The sequence below is a fragment of the Neomonachus schauinslandi genome, chromosome 10, assembly GCF_002201575.2.
Source record: "Neomonachus schauinslandi chromosome 10, ASM220157v2, whole genome shotgun sequence".
Classification (NCBI taxonomy): Eukaryota; Metazoa; Chordata; class Mammalia; order Carnivora; family Phocidae; genus Neomonachus; species Neomonachus schauinslandi.
In genome coordinates, this window is record NC_058412.1 from 96,801,061 (window position 1) to 96,812,830 (window position 11,770).

The 11,770-nt window shown below is 45.3% G+C and overlaps 1 protein-coding gene across 1 annotated transcript in view; it reads left to right on the top strand.

Annotated features, from left to right (window-relative positions):
- Positions 1–9,836, top strand: part of KIF16B (kinesin family member 16B) — a 296,429-nt gene extending 286,593 nt beyond the window's left edge. Inside the window, exon 26 of the mRNA XM_021700652.1 lies at positions 8,544–9,836. Coding sequence (XP_021556327.1) covers positions 8,544–8,702 — 159 coding nt within the window. The 3' untranslated portion in view covers positions 8,703–9,836. The remainder of the gene's footprint in view (positions 1–8,543) is intronic.
- Positions 9,837–11,770: the final 1,934 nt, after the last annotated feature.

Here is an 11,770-nt window from a genome sequence, read left to right on the forward strand (position 1 = left end):
AGAAGAGACACTGCCGGAGCACAGTGCAGGACCCCCAATGTGAGTACCAGTAGAGAGCCAATCTAGTGAGCAGTACATTCCAGAAGTGTGTCCCCCACACTGAATGGGCCCCACATATGCATGCATTCCAGTCATGTGGACTCTTGGGGAGACTCCAAGTTATGCATCCTCACCATGACGCTTTGCATGCTCTCCCCACTGCCTGGAATAGGCTTCCTTCAAGTATCTTCTGCCAATATTTTCTCCAGTCTGATTCTTACTCATCCCTCACCTCTTGGCATAAATGTCACCAGTTCCCAGAACTAGGCTGGGTGGCTTTTCTATGTGCTCCAATAGCATCTCATTCCTGTTTAGAATATATAGCCTTATTTTAATCAGTGCTTTACCTATCCAACTCCCTGGGATGCCTACACATTACTCAGGGCAGGAACTGATCTTATTACTGAATCCTCAGCAGCACTGGCATGTAGAAAGCTCTCAACAGATATTTTTTGGTGCATGCATGAAGTTTCAAGAGAGAAAAGCCAACAAAGAACAAACCTTGTCCAGTCCTTAGAAGACAAGTAGGATTTAGATGAACGATTCTGAACAATGAAAACATGATGCAGGGCATCCCAGGCTCTGTGTCTGTTTTATTCAACATTGGACACCCGGTGCCTGGCCCACTGCTCCTTGTAGAGCAGGTGTGTGGTAACTGTGGTGGATGGATGAGTTGCTTGAATCAAACTGTCCTAGTTTCATCAGAGTGTGGAGGACATTTAGGGGCATGTCAGGAAAGGAACCCAGTATTTTTGATCCAGTGGAGACAAATTTTAGGATTCCTAAATAGCCAGGGAGAGAGGTGTCAACTAGAATTTATGACAGTTTGAAACCAGGAAGCCTTGAGTGAATGAATATTGACCCTACTGGGTTGATTCATGACCCATGGCCAGTGGTAACCAGACCTCTCTCGGATCTAGAAATATCCCAGCATGTCCCCATCCTGGCTTGATCTGTCTTCAGAGCCCATCAGTCGACGAATTTTCCAAGTGCTGCAAGGTAAATGAAACCTCTAAGTCTGAGTAGACTGGTAATTGTCTTTAAGCTGCTGCCGTGGCTACCAGTGGCTTCTGGAAAGGAGGAATTCCAGCAAGCTGTCTTCCTTGTTAATATGTCACAGTGGAAAGGTGGACAAGGCCTTACTACATTTTTAAAGCACATTTTAATAATTTCAATAACTTTAGATTATGAAGTATGTTAAAATTTTGTGACATGAAGGGGCTCTACAACAATGAGATGGCTGGGGAAATCAGGAGGCTGGGCGGTACATGGCCATGAAGTACGCAGCAGGCTGCGGTTACAATCATGAGCCTGTATGACTGTATTATACAGGCTCAAATGTAAACCTGTATTATAGAGTCTTATGTTTTAGAATATAGACTATTCTAGAGTCTACAGTAATAGACTATAAGCCCTAGTAAAGCAAGCTTTTTAGCCACCTAAAATAGTCATTACTTTATCCCCCTGGTAATTAAAATAGAAGGAAAGGAGCCAAAAAAATAAGGTAAGGTCTTTTGAATGCTTCTGAGGCCCTACTCTCATTCCTGTGTGTTCTCTACACATACACACACACACACAGTGGCAAATTCTGAGGGCCCCTGTGAGCATGGGCTCAAAAGAGAAGGGCTGCGTTTACATTTACTCCTTACATTTCCGGCTTAAGGGATTATACCTTGTGAATTATATTAGGCCATCTGACTTTCTCCTGAATTTGAAGAGCCAGTCATTTGTCATCCTCTGTGGTCTGTTGATGTGGGCTGAGTCACTGCCTCTTGGGGTCTCAGTTTCCTCATCTGTAAACAGGATATGCATACCTTGTTTTCCTCCTCCTCAGCATGTCATAGGGGTCACGTGAGCTCATGAACTGGGAAGTGCTTTGTACAGAGTGCCTGCAGACCCAAATCCAGGTTCAGGGCCCTCCTCGTTCCCCTTCAAGTCCTGCTCTTCCCCACACAGAGCCCTGCACATGCCTACCTGGCTCCCTTGTTCACACTGTTTGCCGAACGTGGATGCCACTCCATCTTCCCTCCTTTCTAGACCCCAGACCTGAAAGGAAATGGCTGCAAGATGGCAGGGGCTGCACTATTTAGCTTCCTGCTCATCTCCCAGGTTTTTGCCTGGATGGACTGTAGAGCACATGGTCAGTCCCAATGACCCGATGAGCATTTCATCCAGAAGCTCCAGACTTGAAAAGAACAGCCCAGCAGAGGCTGTCTTAAGGCCAGCTTTTAGTTAGGTTGTTCCAGTAATTTAAGTACTTTCCTTTCAGCTAGAGCGGAGACTGAAATTGTATTGTAGGTCACACATGAATCATGTTAACAGAATGACCTTCATCAAGAATGAAATAAAAATGAAAATAGCGTGTAGCAGCACATTATATTTTCAATTTTTTCTTCCCGATGCAGTGTATTGATTGAGGTACCAGGCTAAAGCTTTAAAATAATTGACTAAATTCTTGCTGAATTGCGCTGTATTGCTGTAGGGAGTGTGTTTCACCTTTCAGAACTCATTAACACAGCCAATAGACCATATTAGCCTGTGTTTTGGTTCAAAAGATTAATAATGTTTAGTTGTTTTGAAATGGTGTTGGAATTTTGAAGATTGGCCTGTGTGTATATCAGGGTTTGGGGCAGGAACTTTCCAGGTTAACCATTGGCTGGGGATGTACCACGAGGATGCACTGACCCATCTGAAATGTTACTCACTAAAGCCTCCCTAGATGGACTTTTTCCTAATAGTGGGGTGCCCTGGGCAGATCTTGATCTGACTACAGACCAGCCCCCCAGGAGCTTGGAGATGGAAGGTTTCCTCTGACCTGGACTAGTGCCTGCCACCTGCCTACCAGTGCATCAGAGGTCATTGTTAGTTAACTTGTTTGAGAACAGTAGAAAATTACTGTGGCCATTGTCAGTGAATGGGAGTGGCAAGACCAAAGGCTCTCCTGCAGCTGGCCCTCTCTCAGAGTTCCCTGAATTTCTTACACTTGAAAATGCCCTTGGGCAGTGGCTCTGCAATCTGGAAGAGATCGATTCCAGCAGACTCCAAGTGGTATCTTCATTAGCTCTTTGGCTGTGGGGGTGCCTACCCCAGAATATGAACTGGAAAAGTTCACCAGTCCTCTGCCCTCAGTCAGCCCCGATAACCAATCCCTAAAGGAGGGAAAGATATTTTTTCAGAAGGGAATCTGAGTGCTGTTTGGGAAGGAAAAAGGAAGCAGGGCAGTTAAAAAATGGCCCAGTGCCCACCAAGGCTCTAAGGAAGATAGGACGGAAGCATGGGCACAACTACATTGGACTCTGTATAGATGAGTGTAAGCCTCACAGCAAGTGTTTTTCCCATTCCCGTGTTTGTAAGGAACATTAACTCTAGAGAACCCAGAGCCCCTGGTCTCTGTGAGAGCAGCCTCAGGCCTGGGAAAGGCAGCATATCTGGCTCAGTGTAGATGGCCTTGCCCAGCGAGAGATGGCAGTGCTCAGGAGATGGGGGGCCCAACAGGAAAATAGGGGATGGTGGACTCTGGACGGCAGGCTGGTGACTGAGACCCAGCCTCTGGGGCTGGAAGATGTGGATGTGCATTCTGGCACTCCCACCTCTATGCTCTGTGACCTTCAGGGCATGACTTAAGCCTCCTGGTCCTCAGTTTCTACATCTAGAAGATGGGCATAGTCATGGTCCCTACTTTATGAAGTTGTAATTGAATGAGATATACCATGAAAAGTTCTCACTATGCCTGGAACACTTCGGGCTCCTGATAAGTGGTTCTCTATGGCAGCTGGTCAGCGTGTTGTGTGCATGTGGGAGACAATCCTCAGGAAATATGTGGAAGGGTCTTGGCAGGTATGATTTGAAGAAAAGGACCACTTTGGAAAGAGATCAGGAGCCTGGTGTGGGTGTCTCTGACAAGCTGTATGTCCCTCGTTCTTCCTGTGGTCTTTTGGCCTCCTCTTGAAAAGCTCCTGGTCCCTTACAGGATTTTGTCTTGTTGGGGGGTGGGGCACATGCCTGTTTAATGCTTTGTTTGGAACAGACCCAGGCAGTCCCATCTCTCCTGGTTACTTCTACCCCCTGCTCACTGCCCCCTACATGGACTAACTTTAAAAAAACAGTAAGATATGCCAGCAGACTGTAGAAGAAAGGCACTTTCTGGAATCAAGGTTCTCTTCAGTACTGAAATACGCCTTCAAGATCAGCCATCTAAACTTGATTTCCTGCAAGTATTGATAAGAAAATACCTTATACTTTAGTGCTGGTCCAAGTAGCAAAAAGTAAATTACATAGATAAATGTCTCATCTATTTTTTATTCTTAAATCTTTTTTTTTTTTTTTAATGCCAAATGGATAAATGACTCCCGGAGCTTGGTCTCCAATGTTGTTTTGCTATTTCCTTCTCTCCCCTGTGTCTTCTGTGCTCCCTCCATCACAACCCTTCCTCTGTCGCCCTCCCCCAGCCAGCCCCTCCAACTCTATGTGACCCCCGCCCTTTCCCACCCTCACTCATATTCAGACTCTCAGAGCCCAGACCCCTTCTCACCCTGTACTGTGGGTTTGCAATCTTATTGAAAAAGGATTTGGCTTGATCTGACTTTCATCCTCCATCTACCCTGGGCGAGGCAGGGCTGAAATGTTGCACAGCCGCAGGGGCTGCAACTGCTCGTTCGCAGTGGCCCCGATCGAAGCGTTTAATGAAGCCAAGACTTGGGTGAGACACCCACGACCAGGGTGGGCAAGGCTTGCTGGCCTTCTGCGGTCCCTGACAGCCACAGAGATTTAAATATGCCTGGTTTTTGTTTCTTTTCTTTCTTTTTTTAATGGAGAAAATGCCATGTGAAAGAAACAGAAATTGGAGATTGGATTTCACAAATCCTTCTCCTTCTTTGCCCTTCTGACCCTGATAAGCCACTTGAACTCCTAATGTCCTTCAATTTTTGTAATGCTTTTTTATAAAATGAAATGCCCTGGGGATGCAGCGTGGCTCTCCTGGACTTATTTTTCACATACTGGGAAGGGCTAGACAATAAAAAGGGGATCGCTTTGAAAGGAAGAACTTTCATTTTCTCCCCTCAGCCACAGTTGCCGTAGAAAACATTGTGAGCACAAGCAACAAAAATGACTAATATAAATATCTGTGTCTTTAAATATGTATTTTACATGTAATTATAATGTATCTATATTAAATAGATATATAGTAGAGTTCTAGCTCACTGGCTGATCTTGGCCTGAGCCTAAAATCCTACAGGGGAACCGCTTTACTGGAGAGACCTATGAACTTGATTCACCGGACACCATTGAGTGGAGGCACATTTTGTCCCTGAAGAAGAGCTCGGACGGAAGAAGCAAACTAGTCACTGCTGCGTGCCTCTCTGTGAAAGGCAGCCAGTGGGCATGTTCACACGTGGAATACTACACAGCCGTGACAATGAACACACTGTAACTATACCCAACAGGGTGTATGAGTCTCACAAACATTGTGGTAAAGCCCAGCAGCCAGACACGAAAGACAGTGTCCTGTGTGATTCCATTAATGTGAGCTTCAAAAACTGGCAAAACTAATCTATGGTGGGAGAAGTCATGATAGCCTTGTCCTTGGGGAAAGGATTGTGAGGGAGAATGAGGAGGGCTGCCTGGGTACTAGCAGTATTGTCTTGTTTTTATCTCAGTGCTGATCACACAAGGATGTCCACCTTTTGAAACTTCACCAGGCTGTGCATGTGTGCTGTTTTCTCTGTGTACACCTCAATTTTTTAAAGATGAACTCCTCAGAATTAGTCATCGGGGTTCCTTCCAAGCAACTTTTCCCAAGTTCAGCAGTGTGTCAGGTGTGGTGGGGGTTCCAAAGAAGAATGAGCTGCTGCCTGTGACCTCAAGAACCTTCTGGAAGTTTAGTTCTGTCTTCTGTCCCTAGCCCTACACCTAGTCCCTGGGTTTTGTCATTTGCCAGAAGAAGTTTGGCCAGCCCACTGCCAGCATGTGGCTCTGGACACAGTACCAAGCCTACCATGCCTCACTCAGATACCTCTGAGCACCTGAAGCTCAATGCAGAGAATACAATCAAAGCATTTCTTTGGCCAAGGAAGCAGTCTATGGAAAGGGAGCCCAGGCTGCCTGATCCTGCCAAGTAGAGGTTGGTTTTGCAATGTAAAAACTCTCCTGTAATGTTTGCAATTCACTGAATGAGATCCTTCTGTCTCGAGTTTCCATGGAGACATGCTAGTGAGTTCATTTAAAGAAAAAGGCACTACCTGCACCTAGTTTACTGTTCTCTTGATGGTGGTATCCTGGCAGGGAAGGGCTCTCCAGTACTTTCTCTTTTTCTTTTATTTATATTTTTAACTTTCACTTTTCATTGTACCCTTTGGGCTCTAGTGGCCCTTTAAAGCCCCCCACCCCCACCTCGTGAACTAATGATAACAGATGTTGGTACCCGGATGTGAATACCTTCCGTTCTGTCGTTCTGTCGGAACTCATCTTGAAGGCAAGTTGGTTGTGAGCATTAAATGCAGCCTGTGGGAGACCTTCAGCCGGGGGGCCGCTCCAGAGCTCCAGAGGTGACGGCCGCCTGGCTCTGTGCATGCTTTAGACTGTGAGAGAGTTGCAGCCCCACCCTCCAGGTCTGTTGCTCTTCCCAGCTTCCCTTCCCCCAGGAAAGTTAAAGTCTGGTTCCCCTTTGCCTCTGATGCAAATAAGTCCTGGTGTAAGATCTTCAATTTTCAGCAATTGGTTTTGGCACCTTCTTGCCTCCCCCTGATTGCTCTTTCAAGCTCCTTTCCTGAGAGATTACTGTGAGGCCAGTAAGTTAGGTATATTGAACAAAAAAGACAGAGTCTGAGTTAAAAACCCTTGTTTTTAAGTCCCCTCTCCTGATTAGTAGCCTTGCTCACTTCTGCAACAGGGTCCTCACCCGAAAATGTGTTTGACAGTAATAAAAGCAGGTAATTCTAGGCAGAGTACAATGACAGCATAAAATTAGGTGAGTTCAGAAATTTGGGGGCATGGTGCAAGGTTTTGTTCTCGTGCTTTGGGGATGGCTTCACACGGGTATGGGTGTGTCAGGACTCATCAGATTATCCATTTGAAGAATGTGCAATGACTGCATCAGCAAGAAATAAGAAGATTTTTAGAAACCATAAATTACTATACAAGTGTTAATGATTAATAATCCTCATTATTATGCTTAAGAAAACAGCAGATGAATTTTCCTCCAGCAGAGTGTCTTGTTTCAGAAGTAAATTTCAGGTTGGCAATTCAGAGAGGAGGCCGAATTCCACTTCTCTGGGCCAGGGTTTCTCCGTCGTGGCACAGTGACCCTGGGAACGTAGTAATGCTGGCGTGCGGGCTGTCCTGTGCATCGTTGGATGCACCTGGATGCACCCCCCCCCTCCCTAGAGGGACAGTCAACCGAAAACGTCTCCAGACACTGCTGGACGTCTTCTCTGGGGCAAATCACCCGTGATTGGGAACCCCTCCTTCTAAGGCCTCAGCCATGTTTCACAGAGAAATTTCTTTGTTACTCAAAGTCTGTAATTATTATGTTCAATTTCAAGGTTTGTGATAGGATTGTTTATATTTTTGAAACAAGCTGAGACTGTAATAAAGATTTAGGCTTACCCACCCCACCCCTGCCCCCCACCCCCTGCATTCGGTCCCATTCTGTTATAAATAACATTTGCCTGACCTGAAATATTTTAACTATTTTTGTGTGTCCTGTTTTCTTTAATACATCCTGCCAGCAGCCGTGTCTGATTCCATCCCCAGCATCTCGGATCCTTGTCCCAGACATGCTTTGCTTGCAGGTGCCAGAGAAAGCAGCGAATGCTGAGACACACCACGTGCAGCGGGGGTGGGGGTGGGGGGTGGGCAGTGCAGGGGGTTCAGAGCAGTTAATCTTAGTAAGAATCTCTTTTCGTTGATTGATTATAGGCTTTGCAAAATGATTTGTAAATATTAGTACTTGGAACTGACCCGCTTGTCCCCAGTATTTCTTTTTCCTTTAGCTTATAAGAAGGATCCAAAGCAGACAGTGATGGTACCATTTAAAAATGCTAGTCAGCAGCACATTTAGCATTGTACAGATGGCTGGCCTTTTTTTTAATCAGCTTTCTGTTTAATAAGTAAGTTGAGGGAAAAAAATAAGCAAGTTGGAGGGAAACGACTTGTTAAAAAATAGGATCTTAACTAGTGCCACTGTTGCTGTAAAGCAGACCCCTTCCCCACCCCACCCCCCCGTGCCTGGCACCACATTGGCATTTCTTTGGGCATTGTCTGCAGGTGGACCCGAGGCCGTGTTGCTCTGAGTCCCAGAAAAGTCACCTCCGTCATGGAGGTGGTGGCAGCCTTCCCTTGGGTGGGTCTGGTGACAGCCAAGGCCACACACATTCCCATGTGCTGTTTCTAATGACAGCAACAGCTCTTTCAAAGTGGGTGGCGAGTTGTTTTCTGGAATTTCTTCTCTCCTTGACTCCACCCAACGACATCTAACCCATGTTTGGCTCTTGTCTCTTCCTCAGAAATACCTCAGGGACTTTTTCAGCGTGATGCTCCAATCCGCGACGTCCCCCCTGCACATCAACAAGGTGGGGCTGACCCTTTCCAAACACACCATCTGTGAGTTCTCGCCGTTCTTCAAGAAGGGAGTCTTTGACTACAGCAGCCACGGGACGGGGTAGAGCTGGGGGTGGGGGGGATGGAGGAACCACCAATGCAGTGCCTTCTCGTCGAAGGGGCCCTCCCGGTGCAGGGCGGCCTCCCACACTTGGTCCGAGCCCACCTCCTCCGGTGGCACCCAGGCCGCCTCGCCAGGGCCTACTGAGTTCCTGAACCTGGGACTGGCATGGTTCGCTTTGCTGACGGGGACCCCAACGGGCAGCTATTGCTGGCCCATTGCCGTTGAATGTGGCCTTTTCCCCATAGTGCTTCCTTCTCGTCACAGCGGAGTCTGCCCCAGAATGGACGTGGCTGGGTTGTGTCTCAGGCTCTCTGAGCCCCGTCGGCCCAGGACCTCCCCAAGTGAGCGGGTGGCTCACCAGACCTCCCTTAAATGACTGTCATCTGGTTTCCTCTTCCACCAAAATATATATCTTATTTTTTTATATTCCTCCCATGTGGCTGGCTACATCCCAAGAGAAGCATTTTAAATGATTTCATTGTATTTTTTTTTCTTTTTCCCTCATTTGAGTCAGAACTTTTGTACAATACCTAACCACCGATGTTTACACAGAATTTCATATTCTGCAAAAGGGAATTTTGGTCCAGTCATGCCTGGAATCTTCCATGCTTGACAAATTGGATGTAGGTGACATCACTTAAGACTTCTATAAATCCATACAAATAGGATATTTGTTTAATCTTGAATATTTGAGGAAATTTCCCAAATGTAAATGGCTACTGTGCACTCTTGAGCTTTCTCCGCTAAGCACAAAACAAGCGCATAGCTGAATGCCTATTTTTAAAATTTTTTTTTTCACATTTTTTGTTACAGAATCTACTGGATCTTTGGCTGAAAGACTAGAATTTACAGTAGTTTATTAATGATCCCTTAAATTACTCAGGACTTAATGTAGCATTGCACATCTATGTACAGTAAAACTGCTTTGTTTTACTAAGGAGAAAAATGGGAGTAGACAAAATATAAATGTCATATATATGGAAATGTATATAATTCTACCTATAGATTTATATATGTACACACGCCTGTACCATAGTTGTATCAAAATATATAATCGTTCACACCAAATTTATTAAAGGTATTTGCTTTTTCAAAATTTAAATTGAGCTGCTATCAATATTAAATGAAATTATAGAATCTATCCTGTAGCTCAGTTTATTTTAAGTTTGCGACATGATCATCGCTACTGGTCTGTTTAAAAATTTATCTAATGTGTTTGGAAAGATCCGTAATGTATAATTTAGCATTTGTGTTGCAGAAGATGCCTTCGGAGTAACATTTGAAGCCACAGATGAATGGGGTAACAAAACATGTTTGCATTTAGTCTTCTAGAATATGCCTGTGCAACTAAGCTCTCCAATCTGAAAAATATGTTTAAAGATGCAATTATCCCAATAAGGGGGGAAAACTATTATTACACTAATTAGGTGTCATAGTTTAACATGAAAAAAATGACGACTTTAAAAAATTGCTACAGAAAGACTTGCTTTTGTCTGCAGCGGTGATTACAGGCATAGGTTTAGAGGCAATTACCACCCGAGAATTTAAACGTAGAGATTAAAGGATAAAAGCTGGGAGATAATAATTAACCAGAGGTCATTTATTTAGAAGGAGTCACAACACTACGGATTGTCCCTCATTTGCTGAGTAAACCAAATGGCTTTCTTCAGCGGACCAGATAATCTGTCCCCTGCCCTTTTTGACCTGTACACGAGGCCAGGCTCGCATTTCACTGAAATGACACAGGATACAGTAATAACGTGGCGAGAGTAAACAGACCTGTGTTTGTAAGAAGTGCGGGAACCAGGAGACCCTTTGATTCCAATCCTCATCTTAATTTAAGTACTCGGTGTTGAGCTTGCAGTTCAAGCACTAGCTGGCTCCGGCTAAAGCCAGCTGTGGCGGAAGTGGGTCATTTCACCTCCCTGAGCCTCAGCCTCCCCGTCTGAAAACCAAGCTGTTGCACAGGATGATCTCTAGGTCCCATTCTAGCCGTGCTCACGAGCAGGGGAGTAGCTGCTCCTGGTGGGTGGACCAGGGCAGCCCCTGGTGTGTGGACGTGAACTACAAACTTCTAATCAGGCTCAAAGGCAGCCTGACCTAAATACAACATGAGGGAGTGTTGAAAAGCCAATGAGAAGTCTCACCTAAACAAATAATGGAATCCCTTTCTGGAGCGAAGACAAAACAGACGTCAGACTCAGCATGACAAACTTGAAGCTTTGTTAATTTAGACTGATGCAAAGGAGTAAAAGACAATTAGCAAATGCATATTATATTACTTCAAGTGCATCAAATAAAGTAACGCTAAGATGACCATTTTAGGCAAGTCAGATAGAGGTGCCATCAATGTACACATATTTTTGTAGCCAGTTGGACAAATCTAAGGAACTTAGAATTTATTTGAGCTCTTTTAGCATGTCCTAGGTCTTGCTTCCACAATAAAATATGTGCACCAAACCTGTTTATAATCACAAGTAGTACAGGCACCTTCAGCCTGGATCCCGCCCAGGCCTTGCTATTTTGATTAATTTGGGCATCTGAATAGGGAGTGACCAAGGCATGCTGGCCCCCTAAAGATGGACATCTAGAAGATTCTCTGGCCCATAATGTGGAGATGCTTTGAAGATTCATGAAGGGGGTACCCAGGCCCCAGGGCCACTTCTATTTACATTTTATGTAGAAAGATTCAGTTCTGCTCAATTTGGCCCTGTTTACCCACTCAGTGTTCTAGATTGCATACGTGGAGTCTGGGCAGAAGCAACCAGAAGTTTCACAGCTTAGAGCATCTTTGAACTCCAGATGTGTAGCTGCTGCAAGGCCGCAGTCTCCAGCCTCAGAGCTAGGGCACTTTGGTTGTTCTGGGTCAAGTTTCAAAGATGAGACTCGGATCCCTCTCCACCAGTGCACAGTCCCATGCATGCCCCATCACTTCCTCAGACAGGCTCTCAGAGATGGAGAGCAGTGTTCTGTTGTCATGTGGCTCATTATTACTTATGCTGAGCCTACCACAAGGCAAGCCTCATTTCCTTAGAGGGAACATGGGTATCAATCAAGACAGTCATGAGA